The 17,046-nt window shown below is 32.2% G+C and overlaps 3 protein-coding genes across 3 annotated transcripts; all 3 read left to right on the forward strand.

The window, feature by feature from the left end:
• Positions 1-1,327: 1,327 nt before the first annotated feature.
• LOC107916190 (TIR-only protein) lies at positions 1,328-2,153 on the forward strand. The gene is made up of 2 exons (XM_016845338.2): positions 1,328-1,910; positions 2,012-2,153. Exons 1-2 carry the CDS (start codon positions 1,420-1,422, stop codon positions 2,151-2,153), a joined length of 633 nt encoding a protein of 210 aa, XP_016700827.2. The 5' UTR covers positions 1,328-1,419.
• Positions 2,154-9,502: 7,349 nt separating this feature from the next.
• On the forward strand, positions 9,503-12,467 carry LOC121203580 (alpha-galactosidase). Its single transcript, XM_041093914.1, has 12 exons — positions 9,503-9,795; positions 9,870-9,928; positions 10,465-10,521; positions 10,649-10,787; positions 10,913-10,988; positions 11,067-11,125; positions 11,202-11,267; positions 11,352-11,435; positions 11,520-11,584; positions 11,682-11,764; positions 11,846-12,127; positions 12,203-12,467. Exons 1-12 carry the CDS (start codon positions 9,635-9,637, stop codon positions 12,296-12,298), a joined length of 1,227 nt encoding a protein of 408 aa, XP_040949848.1. The 5' UTR covers positions 9,503-9,634; the 3' UTR covers positions 12,299-12,467.
• A 1,147-nt stretch (positions 12,468-13,614) lies between these two features.
• LOC107914937 (NAC transcription factor 56) lies at positions 13,615-15,228 on the forward strand. The gene is made up of 3 exons (XM_016844003.2): positions 13,615-13,965; positions 14,054-14,361; positions 14,440-15,228. Exons 1-3 carry the CDS (start codon positions 13,782-13,784, stop codon positions 14,968-14,970), a joined length of 1,023 nt encoding a protein of 340 aa, XP_016699492.2. The 5' UTR covers positions 13,615-13,781; the 3' UTR covers positions 14,971-15,228.
• The last annotated feature ends 1,818 nt before the right edge of the window (positions 15,229-17,046 follow it).

The raw sequence follows: 17,046 nt of genomic DNA on the forward strand, positions 1-17,046 counted from the left end.
ATATAAAACTAAGATGAAAAATTTAAACTTTTTTAATATTTGTGATTATTTCGTTATTTCCAATTTGAGTATTTTTGAGAGTGCCTTACCATTTTTTAAACAAACATTTCATGGTTAAAGTTAGGAAATATGAATGAAATTAATTATTTGTTAGGGTTAATTATATTTATTTAAATTGAAAATTATAAAATAGTGAACCCCTTTACGATTTAGGTTTTGATAAGAATACTTTTCTTTCATTTTGTCCTTGTTTATATTTTTGGCAACGCTCTTCCTACGGACAAATCTTTTTATTATACCATAAACACTTGAAAATTTTCTTAACATTTTCAGGTATGAAGTAAAAATTTCACCTCGTATGATTGTTTGAATTTGCCAACTTATTAAATATTAATGTCATCATTTTTATTAAAATATATAACTTTGGCATTAAAAGAAAACACAAATATCACATTAAAATTTGATGTATTAAATCAGTATTCTTCATTTTTAACTACAGCCATGCATTTTCTTCGCAAAATGGCAATGCAGGGTGGCTGGCTGGTTGAAATAAATTCACTAGCCCCTTCGGTGTTTTAAATGAAAAATGTGAAAGTGCTCAGAAACCTCAAGATTGCTTTAATGCAAATCAAGAATAGAATAATGTGCACCGCCCATTCTAGTTCTAATTCTTCAATATTCCCTCGATTTGTAGATCCCTTCATTGCTTCATCTGTTAGCTGTATTTCTCCTACAGATTTCTAATCGATCCTTTCTGCTTAATGGCTGCTGCTTTTTTATTTATTTTGATTTGATGTTGTATATTGTGATATGTAGTGCGACATGTCATTGTCATCATTATCACCTTCTAGTTATGGAAAATTCGATTTAATTAAAAAGAAAAAAAAATGGAAAAGTGAGGCATATGTCGTATATATCTATCTAACTTTATTATTTTGGTGATCACCCCATGATGGGCAAAAATATGAAATTCGCCCCTAATATTCCTGGTCTAAGACATGCAATATTATTTCATAAGAAAGACTACGTCAATGAAGCGAAAACTAAACAAAAAATGAATACCATATAAACGTGTTTGAAGGGTTAGGCAAACAAGCGGAAAACGGTCGAGGGGGTCAAGCAATCAAGGCTTTTCTTTTCCTTCTTGTTTGTTTTTCTTAATTATTTTTGCATGCTGTCAAACATAAACCGAAGAATTCTAAAATTCTTCCCTTGAAAATCAAATTTCAGCCATTAAACAACGTTTATTAGAGCTTTTATAAACCTATAAATACATCAACTCTCAGCGTCTCGCTCAAGCTCTCTTCCAACAACTTCCAAACAAAAACACATTAAAAAGCAAAAGACCCTATTATACACACTTGGGACCAACTGTGTCAAACTTTGAATAGAGTATATTTTTAGCTTCTCCAAGGGGCCATGCAGCTGCGTTTTTTTTCGTCTGCCAGGCACTTGTACCGCAATATCCTTAAACCCAGAACCCCAATCCGGGCAACTGCCAAGCCCCCATGCGATATCTTTATTAACCATCGTGGAACTGACACAAAGAAAACTATTGCGGGGTTGCTTGATGACCATTTCTTCAGGATGGGGTTAAGGCCATTCCTGGATAGCAAAAACATGAAGCCTGGTGACCGGTTGTTCGAGAAAATAGATCCTGCAATTCGCGGTTGTAAGATTGGTGTGGCGATCTTTTCGCCCAATTATTGCGACTCATACTTTTGCCTCCACGAGCTTGCTCTTCTAATTGAGAGCAAGAAGAGGGTTATACCCATATTTTGTGATGTGAAGCCATCTCAGCTTCAGGTTGTGGATTATGGAACCAGTTCAGCCGAGCAGCTGGAAAGATTTAGTTGGGCTCTTGAGGAGGCGAAGTACACAGTTGGATTAACATTTGACACTTTAACAGGGTATACATTACGGTGCCTTTTTTAAAAAAAATTGCTAAAATTGGTAACATCGATCATTGAATGAAAATTCTGATTTTTTTTTTCCATTTTTGGGTATGTAGGGACTGGTCGCATTTCTTGAATACTGCAACCGATGCTGTGATTAAGAATTTGGTGGAGTTGGAAGCTGAAAATTCAAGCAAGAAAAGTACATATATTGTGCAGGCTCGTCGTGAACGAGATGAAAAATTTTCTATTCATTAAAATTTTGCCTTTAACCCCCAAGGTTTTTTTTTAGATTTCATTGAATGTTCATGAATTTAACCATTTTTTGGTATAGAAACTAAAACCATCCTAAACACTTGGTAGGGAGATCTCCAAATAAGTTGTAAAATTCTACTTCTTCTTCTTTTCCCATCTCCCTACATTAACAATAAGTGAAGAAATAGATGCAGAACTGAAAACATGTTGTACCATATTTTGTAATATATGCATGTGTATGAACATATTATATACAAATTAGGCCGACAGAATTTAATATTCTTTTGTAATATATAATTTGAAGATTCAATAAATTCGTTTTTGTTTTTATATATATATTTATTTCTATGGTGAATCTGGGTTGATACCTAGAAATTTACATTCATGTTCAGCAACGTCCACGACATTGCATCCATCTATCAGTACCCCTGTAGGATGTAGCGAAGGTATTATTTTATGCAGGTACAATATCTACTGTGTATTTATGTTCTCCAAAACATTGCATTTTTTATAATGTGGCGAAATGATCTTTCGAAATTATAAAAATCTTGAAAAATTAGACATGCATTCATCTTCAAAGCCAAGAAATATACATAGCTCATACAAAAATACTTATAAAATCAACCGAAGCTTCAAATATTGCACAATGTGCTGTGAAGCATATAGTACAGTAGTTAGTATACTATTATTTAAACTTTTAATTGTGATTGTGTCAATGTTACAAGTTAATTAGATACTAATTTAATTAGTAAAATTAAAAAAATATTTTTTCGTATTTCAAATAAATTATATTATTTGATGGTACATATAGTGAGATTTGAATTTATCCTATATCAACTAGAAAGGTTATCACACGCGTATGCATGTGGAAATCATGTATTTAAAACACAGCGATATATTTAAAAATAACATATGATAAATAATGAAATATTTGGTTTGAAACTAATTAATATTAATAACACATGAAATATGTACAATTTTCACGTATTTAAAACATGGATGTGTATTTAAAAATAACATACAATAAATAATAAAATGTATTGTTTGAAATTAATTAATAATAATGACACATAAAATATATATGTATAATATTAAAATAAAAAAATAGATAAAATTGTAAATAAAACAAAATTTAAACACGTATATATTATATTAAGAATGCTAAATGAATACAATTGTTTATCATTGTATTATCATTAATCCTAGGTTGGTATCAAGTTAATTTATGGCACCAACTCAATCAACAACATTATTAGTATCAGTGGCGAAGTCAAGGGGGGCCTTTAAAATGGAAACTTTTCTATTTAGGCCCTTTTATAGTTTATAAATTTTTAAATTAGTAATAGTAAAATTACACTTTGGCCCCCAAAAATAATAAAAATTTGATTTAATCCTTCAAAAATGATAAAGATATAGACTATTAAAATGGTGAAATTATATTTTTACTATCGTAAAAGCATACAATTCAAAATATGGTTTAGTGTTAAAGATATATACTATTAAGTTGATGTCAAGTTGATTGTGACACCTACTCAATTAATAACATTATCTATATATACAATTGATGTAGATAATAAAGTACGCATAATACAATTAAAATGTAAATATTACATAAAAAAGATATTTGGTTTAGTGTTAAAGTAAACATTTTATTAATGTTAATGAGTATTGGTTTAATGGTAAAGTTAACATTTTATTGATGCAAATATAAATATATCATGAGTTCAAATCTCGTCATATGCAATTTTTTTTACTTGCTTTTTAAAAATATATATACTAAAGTACCCTAAAAAAATATAACATATTTTAATTATGGATGGTTGAAAGGACATTTTCGTAATTTTTTTAATCAAGTTGGTGTTCGGTTGACTTGTGACACTGACTTAGTTAGGGGTTTAAATAATAGTATATTATTATATGAAAATAAAACTTTGGTTTACTGATAAAGTTAGCATTTTATTGATGTAATATGCAAAAAGATTATTTTTAAAAAATTAAAGTACCATAGAATAATATAACATATTTTAATTATGGAAGGATAGTTTCATAATATTCCTACCCGAGTTGGTGCGTAGTTGATTCATGACACCAACTCAATTAGGGTATTAAATAAAAGTATGGATAAAACCTTAATTTCAAATATAATGATTATGCTTTTTAATATGTGGTATTATCAAAGTATCAAATACAAATAATAATGTTGATATAATATTTTGTTTTGTAAATTTGGTTTTTAGTATTAATTGGAGAAAATCTATCAGCATTGACTTTACGTGATTTAGATGCCTAATTGCCATCACATGCTTGTCAAATTGTTTAATGGCTAAGAAATTATAGGGGATATTTCCCCTCTTAGATTTCATTGTTTATTGCAAAAAGAAAATCAAAGCACGTTCTTATCATTTACTTTCATCTTTCTTTAACTCTTACATCCAGTAGATAAAATTTTAAGATTAAATCAGACATCATATGGATAGCTGCCAAGAAAAAAAGATAGCAATAATCAGCACCATTAATCTTTAAATATGGGTGTTTTATTCTGCACAAAAAAGTAATGATATACTAAGTTGACTATTTGTTAGTCAAACTATCAATTGTGGCGTGGATCAATGCTTCTCTAAATTTATATAAAATTTGGTGTTAAATAAATGTTAGGGATGTTTAGTGTGGTTGAAAGAAAAAGTGATTTGATAGAGAAATTTAATTTAATTTTTATTATTTAATTAGAAACCAAGGTTTAAAGTCACATTCACATACATTTTGTTCAATTTATGTTAAAACCGAAGTTATTTAGTATATTGGTTTTTAGATTATAGATGGATAAGTGTTTTATAAAAGTATAATAAAATATTAAATAAATAAATATTTTTTTTAAAAAAAGATACATGTTAATCTTTCAAAACCGCTTATAGAATTAAAAAGATACACTGTCACTATACTAAATTCTAATCCTTTTTGTTATGCTTATATTCTTTTCACTTTGATTCAATAAAATTTATTGCCTTCAGGTTAAATTTTTTGTTAGACACTCGTTTTGTACGATTTCAAATCATGTTACCTCCATCTCCTATTTCTAATATTGTATTAAAAAACGTAGTTATTAAATGTTTATATAAAAATTAAATATTGCTTTGGTTGAAATAGTAAAATTCAATGTTCTTTGGTTCAAAATTCAAATATTATTATGTGTAAATATTTTATTGATTTATAAAAATATAAAACATTCGTAATAATATAACTTACTTTGTAATAAGAATGTATTTTTAATAATTTTTCAATTAAATTAAAACTCGATTCATAAGTGACACTAATTTAATTGAAAATTTTATCATAGTAGAGATGAGGGAATAAAAATCTAAATTTCCAAATTCAATTTTTCTAAAATGAACTATTTCAACCTATTAATTCTAAAATATTAAGAGAGGTAGAAAATATTATATATTTATAAAATGTTATTTAATACACAATTAGTGTTTACTCTCCAATATTGAATGAATGATACTTGTAAGAATTTGTAATGCCCCATTGTTAGAGAAGTTTGTGGGTCTATTTGTTTTGTGTCAACTCAAATTTAAGTATGATATTAATATTTATTTAATTTTGATTCGGTTTGAAATTTAGACTTAAAATTTTATTCAAATTTATTCATATGTATAAATAATTATTTCAAGCTCATTTTCCTACTCATATTATTTTTATTTTTTTGAAAACTATTTATACTATTTTTGTAATAGCCCAATTTTTAGTAGTGTCGGAAACAGTGGTTCGAGACCATTAAATCTGACAAGTGAGCTTGTAAATTTTATTATATAGTGTTTATGAGTCGATTTTGAATTTAGGAAGGCTTATGAATTAGTGAATTATGCTTTAGAAATATTTGTTAGATTAATTGGTTTTGAAAACGAGGTATCGAGACCTCGATTTTATAAATCGGGCTGTAAATATTTTATAAATGTTTAAAGAGTGTCATTAAGGTAGTAATAAAGTTTCGTTAGAAAATTTTATCGTTTTGATAGTTAATTAATTAAAAAGGACTAAATTGAAAAAAAGTAAAAAACTTGCTAAAGTGATTAAATAGCATAAATGGTAAATAAGGGAGGACTAAAAGGGAAATTAGACACCCAAGGAATGGCTGAGGCGGCATAAGCAGAAAAAAATCTTGGAATTAGGTGATTTAAGGGTAAAATTGTAAATTTGGTAAAATTAAGCTTAAATAAAAAGAAATCTAAAGATTTCTAGGCAATTCTTCTTCAATTCTCAGCCAAAAACAGCCATTAGAGAGCTTCTTAAGCTGGTTTTTATATTTTTACTTCATGTAAGTTTAATTCTTGCTTCTCTTGAAATTTTTATGTTTTTGAGACTTTTACAATTAGGTCTAACTATCTAATTCATTAGTTTTTTAATTCTATGGGTAATTTTGAAAGCTACCATTGATGAGTTCTGGTTGTTTATGATTAATTAACATGGATTTGAAGTTTTAATTTTTTTATATGAATATTTTATCAAGTAATTTCAATAGAAATTGATTTTAGGACCAAATTGTGAAAAAGATTAAATATTAGGGTTTGATATTAAAGTCTGTTTATTAAAGGCTGTGTAATAGCTTATAATATTTAGATAAAGTGTTAATTGAGAAAAATTATCTCATTTGATGAGTTAATTGGTGAGGGACTAAATTGCAAAAAATATAAAAGTTGGGTAATTGTGTAATTTCAAAATTTTAGGGGTATAAATTGTGAAGTGGACTGAAATTGAAATATATGTTAATGAATGAAAAATTTTACATTCTAGATCAAGAGCTTGTAGATCAACGAGAAAAAGGGAAATTAGCCGAGTAGTCTCTGAACTATTATCAATTTACAATCCAACCCAAGTAAGTTCATATGGTTAAACTTTCATGATTATTTTTTAATTTAGGAATGGTATAATATATTTATTCATATTTTTTTTGTTGAAATTAAGATTATTGTAAAAGTATGAAAATTGAATTGAATGTTTAAAACGAGTAGAATGCAAGATTGAGTACGATCATTCCGTGGCAAAGAATGAATTGACAGATAAGACCATGGTTGGACCATGACAATGTTTAAATGTAAGACCATAGCTGGGCTATGGCATTTTAATGAAAAGACCATAACTGAGTTATGGCACCTTGAAAGTAAGACCATGGTTGGACCATGGCAGTATAGATACATGTGTAAAACCATAGCTGGGCTATGGCATTCTGATGATAAGACCATAACTGAGTTATGGCACTACAAATGTAAGACCATGGCAGGGTCATGGCAATGCATGTGTAAGACCATAGTTGGACTATGGCACAAAAAGAACAATGTACTCATATTCGTAAGCCGTTCTTCGATTCAGAAAGAAATGGTAAGAGACTTATGTGATTGAATTGAAAGATTTATAGATTATTATTGATATTGATCTGAAGGAAGTGTGTTTATTGATTATTTTGTATTTAACAGGGAAAAATGTATGATTTATTTACAATTTAATTTATTATATTATACTAAGTTTGATAAGATCAATGTTTAACCTATTGAACTTACTAAGCTTCATTAAGCTTACTCGTGTTTTTGAATGTTCTTGTAGATTAACGTGTAATTGGAAGATCGGATCAACACATCAAGCTACACTATCCAGTTTATTTTGGTAGTTTTTGCAATGTAAATTTTGGTTTAAATGGCATGTATAGGGTTGGTTTGGCAATGACATAGTTTGAATTGTGGTTGCGAATATTAAATGTTTGTATGCATGTAATTAGTAGTAAAATTTGATAAATCAATGAAATGAGTTAAATAGGTATAAAATTTGATAAATCAATGAAATGAGTTAAATAGGTAGGTATAAGTAAATGAAATATTTGTGATGTTATGTCATGTTGAGAACATGTTTTAGCTTGTATTGATTGCTTGGTTGGGATATATTGGTGTATGTGAATGTTGAGTGCAGGTTAATATCAAAATGGGTGAGAAAAGTGACCTTAAAATGGCTTATTTTCGTTCACACGGGCAGAGACACGGGCATGTGTCCCCTGCTTCTAAGAAAATTTTTGAAATTTTGAGAAAAATTCCCTAAGTACCCGGTTTAGTCCCGATTCACTTCTAAGGTGAATATTGGGCCTTGAAGGTCCATCTAAGGGACAATATGAGTATTATATAATTGATTCTTAATATGTGTAACTAAAGTTGGGAAATGTCCGTATTTAATTCGTAAAGTTTGGTAATGCTCCGTAACCCTGTTCCGATAACGGATAAGGGTTAGGGGTGTTACAATTTTTATTTAATATATTTACTTTTTTATATTTTTCATTCATTAAAAAATATAGTGGCAACTTAACATTTTTTTTAATATTTACATTATAATATTATATATTAGTATATATTTAATTTTTATGTGTATATATAATATAAAAAGTAACATGCTATAATATATTACAAACTTAAAAATGGATCGGGCTTGAGTTTTGAATATTTGAGCCTGAGCCCAACCCATATATTAAACCGATCTAATTTTTTTGCCCAAACCTAATCTTCGAGTATAATATTTTCACTCAAGCCCTTCCAAATTTTAAGCAAGTTGTCGGGTTTGTGCGGATAGCTCAACCATCTATCCATACTTGGATACTTCACATGCCCCACACCATAGAGAAAGCATTGTCATGACACCATCAACCTTGAAAATGGTCACAATCAGATACTTCAGATGGAGTTTTTTTAACTCATCAAGTAGGGTTTAATAAATGATATGCATTTGTTTTAAGGGAAATTAGTTGGTACACTGCTAATAGAGATTTTAGATTCAATAAATAGGGTTAGGGGATTAACAGGTGCCTTATAAGGGTATAATAAAATATTAAAAAATAGAGACAGTTGCTAATTTTTTAAGCCTGTTTGTGAAAAAAAAAGTAGATTGTTGGTGTACCAAATACTCACTCTTATTTTAATTTGTTTAATATTTTCTTAACACACATGACACCATTTCACTCTCTGAAGTTTTTTACTCACAATGTAGTGAATAATTTTCCATAAAGATATTCCTTTTCAAAAAAAAATTGTTTTACCTATGCATAAAATAAAATAAATATATGTATAAATTAAAAAAAATAGATGAGGTGAAATTGAAACTTTATTTAGTTAATAGTAAAAATAACGTTGAAGATATGTAGACAAATATTAGATTAAATCTTAGCGCAAAAATCTAAACTTCCAAATTATTATATTAAGAGTTAGACCATTTCAGATGAAATCTTACTACACAAATTACGATATAAACAGTTGGGCAAATCTTAGTTCCAAATTGCTATATAAACAGTAAGGTAAGGTTATCGTACTCAACAACTCCATCTCTTCTGGTTTATATTCGAATAGGAAAATTGCTTGAAATGTCCTAAAATTAAAGTGATCATAATTTAACTACTCTCATTTCCTTCTCTAGAAAAAAAATTCAACTCTCATTTCCTGCTCTAGAAAGAAACAATGAAAATGAGGTTAAGAGCAAACTTTATTTTGGCTACTGTTGTCAACCTATGGATGGTCCACACAGTGGCTAGTTTATGGAACATAGGTATCGGCCATGGACGTCATGCTAACTCTCGGTTCCTTCTTGACAATGGGGTTTCTCGGACCCCTCCTATGGGGTATTATTTAATTCTCTCACTTAGTGTTGTTGAGTGAGATTAGATTTATTAACCCAGGCTGATTTTGGTTGCAGATGGAATAGCTGGAATCACTTTTGGTGTGGTATAAATGAGAGTGTTGTAATGAGTACCGGTAAGCTTCTCAAATGAATGAATCCATTACTATTTTTTATTAATTGTAGATATGCATACATGAGACCACCACAACACTCTAAAATTACTTCCATTTTCTGACTGTTTCACCCTTTTATTACTTAGACTAATTAATTCTGCCTTGATTTCCTAACTCAATTTATATACTAGACTGCACATTAATGAACCGTCTTTTACTTAACAAGAATTGTCTACACAGTTGTTCTGAATAGGTCCAACCCTGGAATTCTTGAAATTACACTATAGACTTCTTATTGGAACACAGATGTTTCAAATTTGAAGACCACGTTGTTTTCTTTCCTTGAATATATCCTAATCTTGGCACACTGACTTTTCAGTTTGAAATTCTTACTGCAAACTTCTCCATTTGGTCTTGGTTTTGACATAAACCAAGACTTCCAATCTTGAAATTTTTGAAATCAGAAATCTGGGTTTAATGTTAGGATTTGAGCTGATAGCTTTCATATTCCTTTTAACTCGGGTTTTTATAATGTTCTCTTTTTTTTCCATGAACAGCCGATGCTCTTGTTTCAACCGGTTTGGCATCACTTGGGTACAAGTATGTAAACCTTGGTATGTATTTAAAAAAACAAGAAGTTTTACTTATTTCTTTGTTGATTTTGTTGACAATAACCAACAAATCATACTTGGTGATTTCATGAATTTTTACTAATCTTTTTTACTGTGATTGTGAAATCAGATGACTGTTGGGCTGAATCGGAAAGAGACGAGAATGGTAAGTTAAGGGGCAAAACCTCTACCTTTCCTTCAGGCATCAAGGCCCTTGCAGACTACGTTCATGCTAGAGGCTTGAAACTTGGGATATATGCTGATGCTGGGTAAACATCCATCCCCCTGTTTTTTTTTAAAATTTTTTTATTGTCTAAATTTTTTGTTTTGCTTGTACAACAAATGTATGTTATAATAGAATATGAAAATTTTAAACTTTGTTCAATTTCCACAGTAATAGAACCTGCAGTAACCAAATGCCTGGCTCTCTTCATCATGAATATGAAGATGCAAAAACTTTTGCTCAATGGGTGGGTATCCTTAATCTTTGGGGCATATAATTTGCTTAAACGACTGGGTTTTGGTTAATATGGGGCTTCGTTTTGTAGGGAGTTGATTACATTAAGTACGACAATTGCTACCATGATGGTACAAGAAATCGAGAGAGGTAGAATCATCCTATTATATGGAGCATGTATTTACGATATAGTTATTTCATATTTTTCCTTTTTACTTTTTGGAAGATATATTGCCATGGGCCACGCATTGCAGAAAATTAAACGGCCAATTCACTTCTCTTTATGCGAATGGTACGTGTTTATTTGATTGCTTATATCAGTTTTATCTTAAAAATTAAGAACTGAGTTCTTACAACGCAATTGTATTTTCCTTAGGGGACAAGAAGATCCAGCAAAATGGGCTGGTGCCTATGGCCATTCTTGGAGGACAACAGGGGATATTAATGATACCTTTGCAAGGTCTATTGCTTTTCATCTATGTATTCATTTATATCCAAATTTTATGGCAACCATTGAATCGTTTACCTTTTTGCTCTTTTTCAGTGTAACTTGGATTGCAGATTTAAACAACCGTTGGGGGAGATATGCTGGACCTGGCAGGTGGAATGGTAGTAACTGCTAAATTTTAACCATTGTTTTTAATATTTATTTTGATAAATTTAAATACTATTTCACTAATTCAATCCATAATTCTAATTCAATTAGATCCTGATATGTTGGAAGTGGGCAACGGAGGGATGACTATGGACGAATACCGGTCTCATTTTAGTATTTGGTCTCTTATGAAGGTTTGTCTATTCATTGTAGCCTTAATATTCTACCTTGCACGTACTCTATTGAGATTGTATATGTAAATGTTGTGTTTCCAGGCTCCTCTTCTCATTGGATGCGACCTTCGATCTGCAAGCAACAGGACCCTAAGGATCCTTGGGAACAAAGAAGTGATTGAAGTAAATCAAGACTCACTAGGAGTTCAAGGGAGGAAACTACGATCCAAAGATGGCCTAGAAGTATGGGCAGGGCCATTATCAGACAACAGGGTTGTGGTAGTGTTATGGAACCGAAGCGAATTGAGGGCTCTTATAACTGCTGCGTGGAGGGATTTTGGACTCTCTCCCAACACACCAGCCATTGTTAGAGACTTGTGGAAGGTAAGCCTCAGAGTTGCCTCTGATTTGAGTTTTTAAATGAATCTGTTGTGACTATTTATGATATCTGTATTGCAGCACAAATATGTTTCCATGAATAAGCGCGATAGATTGACGGCATCCGTAGCTCCTCATGCTTGCAAGATGTATGTTCTGACACCACTCCAAAGTTGAAGGAGGCTATCACTTTATTGAACTTTTAGGATAGTTTAGCATTTTTAATTTTTGTCCATAGCCCCCTTTGGATCTTTTTTTTTCCTTATTGAGTGTTGAGGGAGAATCTAGTAAATGCAAAATAAATGATTTCATCTGAAGTAAATAAAATTCAATTATATTTGAGTCAGGGTATGATGAATCGATTTCAATTCGATGTCTTGTGATATGAGCAAAGTATATGATCTTGTCAGCTATATAAACCAACGTGTTGTTACCCGAAAAGCAAGTTACTTGGCTCTGGTAAAGTCGGTGGTTGCCTTTAGAACTTGCTTTGTAAGACTTGACCTATTTCATGAAATAGTATGCCAGCAGCTCCATGTTGCTGAGACAGAAATTCAAAGAATTTTCTTGCTGAAACTTGACCAGCTTAGATCATTTCAGGGTTCATTTTTATTTATAAGTTTTGACTTACTAGAAACCAACCTCCAAGCAAATTGCGGCACTTTTACTTTGGGCCCAATAGGCATTTATGGAGGGTGAATTCCTTTTGTTCTCATGCATTTCCCTCGTGTTTTTTGGAATTTGGTAACAGCGTATCATCCATATTATTGAAAGTAACGTTCAACTGATTGGCACTGCATTTTGAAGCAAATAAAAGGATGTAAATTTATGAAGGCTGTAGTATGACCAGTAAATAATAAAATCCAAAAGACAAAGCACTATCAAGGAAAGCAACCTCTCTGTTATCTATATTTGTAAATTACATGTATATTCTAATGGATTACATACAAGGAAATTATGGAAAGCTGCCGGGTCAAAAACGCCCCTTGTTCCATGGATTTATGCCTCTTCTCCAAGTTAAAAGAAAAAGGGTTTTTTTTTTCTAGCATACTCTTCTTCCTAATTTACAAGCAAAAATGTTGTCAAAATAAAACATTAAAAGTAACCCGTTTGATTAAGCATATCAGAGGACTTTTTACATACATCTATGAAAAGAAATAAAATTGAGCTTTTATGAAAAAATATTTGTAAGGGTCAAAAAACAAAGTAATGCTTGCACACCTTACACTCTTCCTTTTTCTCTTGAAATTAGTTTTAGGGACAGAGGCGAGAGTGTCACACATAAGAAAAGCATGACATGGAAAGCGTAACAGGCAGTTCCAAACCTGCGACCCTAGAAACCTGCCCCCCCTTCCCAATTTTCCTGCTTTTTCCCCGCTTATAATGGTCCCCACCACCTATCCCACCACGTGTCTCCGATCTTATATGCCATGTGTCATCAGATCATCGGTGTCCACTTGGCTCTATATGAGCCTAACAGCCAGCAAGCCAGCCACTCCCCCTCCACCCTCCCCCCTTATAACATCAAGTCATCAATGTACCTCTTAATTTCTCAATTTTTTTTTTTAATTTCCATCTACCTTAGGCTCAATACTCTTCAACTCCGCAAATTCATGAGAACTGGGAATATAACATTGAACCAAAGCTGACCAGCAAAATAATGGAGAGCACAGATTCATCGTCGGCGTCCGCGCACCCGCAACTCCCACCGGGGTTCCGATTCCACCCGACCGACGAAGAGCTGGTTGTTCACTACCTCAAAAAGAAGGCCGCCTCTGCTCCTCTGCCTGTTACAATCATAGCTGAAGTTGATCTTTACAAGTTTGATCCATGGGAGCTGCCAAGTACATATATGCGTATACGAAAATTTTTATTTGACCATGTTTACATCCATCAAGTACTAGTCTTTGAATTGTAGTATAACTTTTGTAGGTAAGGCAACTTTCGGGGAGCAAGAGTGGTATTTTTTTAGTCCTAGAGACAGGAAATATCCGAATGGAGCGAGGCCTAATAGAGCTGCAACTTCTGGTTATTGGAAAGCCACTGGGACCGATAAGCCGATTGTAACTTCAAATGGAAATCAAAAGGTTGGGGTTAAAAAGGCTCTAGTGTTCTATAGAGGTAAGCCTCCCAAAGGGATTAAAACGAATTGGATCATGCATGAATATCGCCTCATCGACAACAATTCCACTTCCAAACCTCAAATTGTTGATCTTCCCAACAGGAAAGCTTCTTTACGGGTATGTATAGGGTTATCCCATCTGTTAAAAGTTCCGTAGAACTAAAGATCCATATTCATATCAGTGCGTTGTTTTCAGCTTGATGATTGGGTCTTATGCCGGATTTACAAGAAGAACAATACCCAGAGACCTATGGAGACAGACAAAGAGTACACCATGGAGGGCATGCTGGCAACACAACTGCCAACTTCTAGCCATCAAAATCTAAACGCTCTTACATCAAAAGCTACAAGTTATGGTTCACTGCTACAACATGAAGATAATTTCTTTGAAGGGATATTAACTGAAGGGATGCGAAGCAGTTCCAATATTTCGCAACTAGCAGTGTCGTCGAGCTCGAAGCAAAATCCTCCCATGGCGTTTCCCGTTAAACGAACACTTCCTCCACAGTACTGGAACGAACCAAGCTCAACAGGTTCACAGTCGGGGAAAAGGTTCCAACAGGGTGATATAAATTGTAGTAGCAGAGGTGGCAATATTGATGATACCAATTCGTTTGTTTCTTTGCTGAATCAACTACCTCAAAACACTCCGTTTTACCCTGGAAGCATGGTTGGATCCCTTGGCGATGGGGTTTCTCGGCAACAGTTTATACTCCCTGGTTCCTAGAATGTTTTGGAAGCAACTGTAACTATAACTAATTTAATAATTCTCGGTACCTATATATTGTGTGAAATGACTCCAGCAGGGGTAAGGAAAACGTATTCTTTTGGTACTACATAGGCGAGTTATTGAATAATAATTTCGTCGGGGGATATAATTATTAATGGCGGCTCGGTATCCTCTGCAATTATTTGATGTTTACAGAAAAAAAAATCTCAAGATACACATTCGAAATGAAAACTGAAGAGAATCTTGGATACTTAATACTTCTTGTCGATTTAGATTAAATGACTTATTCGTTTGTCATTTCATGTTAATAACATTATTTCTTTAACAATCAACGTCAAAGCATTGATGAATTCCCACATCTTCAATCCTTACTCTATGACGTCTAAGCAAATGCATGCCTTCTTTTTTTTGTAAGATACTAACAATTCAGGGCGCAACTCCTTATGCTTTGATGTTGCTTTTCTTTTCTTTTTACCTTTTTGTTATTTAAAGTATATATATTAGTGTTAGGTTATAATATTGTATATTAAAAAATCCGAAATACTTTTATCTATAAAATAAATTGTACTTGTTTCTTATATTTTTATCAATATAAAGCGTTGAAACACATATATCCTCTTATCTAAAGGTTGAGGAGGAACTATGGATAGTTCTAGCCATTTGTATTAAAAAGATATTGTAACACCCCCAACCCGTATCCCTCGCCAGAACCGGGTTACGGAGTATTACCAAAGTTCACAGATCAAACAGACAGAAATTTTAAACATTTCATATCATCAAAACAAGTCATCAAAGCATCATTTTAATTCAAATTATAAACATACCAAATCCAAATCAATTTGCCTAGTTCATGAGCACTTAAACATAGAATTAAATTCACATGCACCTATCTCGATTTAGTTCAATTTACCATGCTACAATATGGCTTCAAAAACAAAAACATATTTATATGTATAAAACCAACCAAAATTAAACTTATAACCTCATTTACAATCAAACCACAAAATAACTATTATTTAAACACCCTAGGTACATGCCGACACAAAGGATAAACATCACTACATTTGAGTTTGGAATCGTTGTTGGATGTTGAATCTGCGATCAAAAGTTAAGTACCTAACTTGCGCACGGGAAACAAAACCGTACGCTGAGTAAAACTCGGTGGTATTTCTATAATCCAAATATTTAAAGACAAAATAATAGAATAGGCACAATTAAATATTAGGCACAATTGAATATTTAAAATTCACATTTATTTATACAATAGCATTAATCATTCAACACTCAAATTATAAATACATCATTTTATACCATACTCAATTCTCATTGTACAGACCCAATTTTCCCCGGGCCTAGTACCAAAAATATTAACCCAATCCGGCCCAAATCAAAAAACAAAAACAATTAACCAGGCCCATTACCCAAAACCAACCCAAACTAACAAACCCTAGCCCAAAACCCATAACAGAAAAAACAAAACAATTTCAAACCCTAGGTGACCATTCTGTCGCCGCCACCGTTCTGACGCCGTGCCGCACGTCACCTCAGCCATCTTCTTCAATCACCACAACTTGCACCTGCAAACGACGGAGAAAAACCGCAGCAACAAGCAACATGGGGAGCTTTTCTTTGTTTTCTTTATTTTCGGTATAAAACCGAGATTAAAACCATAGCAAAGGGGGGCCGAACTTCATTCTTGTAACAAGGGGTTCTTTTTTTTTTGTTTTTCGACGATTGTAACCAAAAAAAGAAAAATATCAACAATAAAATAAAAAAGATTTCTCCAAGGTGATTTCCAAGTTTGGTTTCTGATTTCAATCTTCCGTTTTTATTTTTTATTTTTATTTAACGAAAATATAAAGAGAAAAAAAAGGGAAAAAAACTCACCGTGACGGAGTTTCAAACGCCGATCTGGCGCTTCGTCGGCCGTCGGGGCGGTGGCGGTGCGACGAGCCGAGCGGCGGCGCAACAGGGGCCTTAGAACCCAAAGGCCAGGCGCTTGAGAGGAAGAGGGAGAACCTTTTTTTTAAGTTTTTTTTTCTTCTTTCGGTGTCTGAAATGAATTTTTGGAAA

The sequence above is a fragment of the Gossypium hirsutum genome, chromosome D05, assembly GCF_007990345.1.
Source record: "Gossypium hirsutum isolate 1008001.06 chromosome D05, Gossypium_hirsutum_v2.1, whole genome shotgun sequence".
NCBI classification, from domain to species: Eukaryota; Viridiplantae; Streptophyta; class Magnoliopsida; order Malvales; family Malvaceae; genus Gossypium; species Gossypium hirsutum.

Bases quoted from the DNA above. Each gene is read 5' to 3' on its own strand.
- LOC107914937 (XM_016844003.2), top strand. From the start codon at position 13,782: ATGGAGAGCACAGATTCATCGTCGGCGTCCGCGCACCCGCAACTCCCA. The intron at 13,966-14,053 runs GTACATATATGC...TAACTTTTGTAG, and splicing joins TGATCCATGGGAGCTGCCAA to GTAAGGCAACTTTCGGGGAG. The intron at 14,362-14,439 runs GTATGTATAGGG...CGTTGTTTTCAG, and splicing joins ACAGGAAAGCTTCTTTACGG to CTTGATGATTGGGTCTTATG.
- LOC121203580 (XM_041093914.1), top strand. From the start codon at position 9,635: ATGAAAATGAGGTTAAGAGCAAACTTTATTTTGGCTACTGTTGTCAAC. The intron at 9,796-9,869 runs GTATTATTTAAT...TTTTGGTTGCAG, and splicing joins TCTCGGACCCCTCCTATGGG to ATGGAATAGCTGGAATCACT. The intron at 11,436-11,519 runs GTCTATTGCTTT...GCTCTTTTTCAG, and splicing joins ATTAATGATACCTTTGCAAG to TGTAACTTGGATTGCAGATT.
- LOC107916190 (XM_016845338.2), top strand. From the start codon at position 1,420: ATGCAGCTGCGTTTTTTTTCGTCTGCCAGGCACTTGTACCGCAATATC. The intron at 1,911-2,011 runs GTATACATTACG...TTGGGTATGTAG, and splicing joins ACATTTGACACTTTAACAGG to GGACTGGTCGCATTTCTTGA.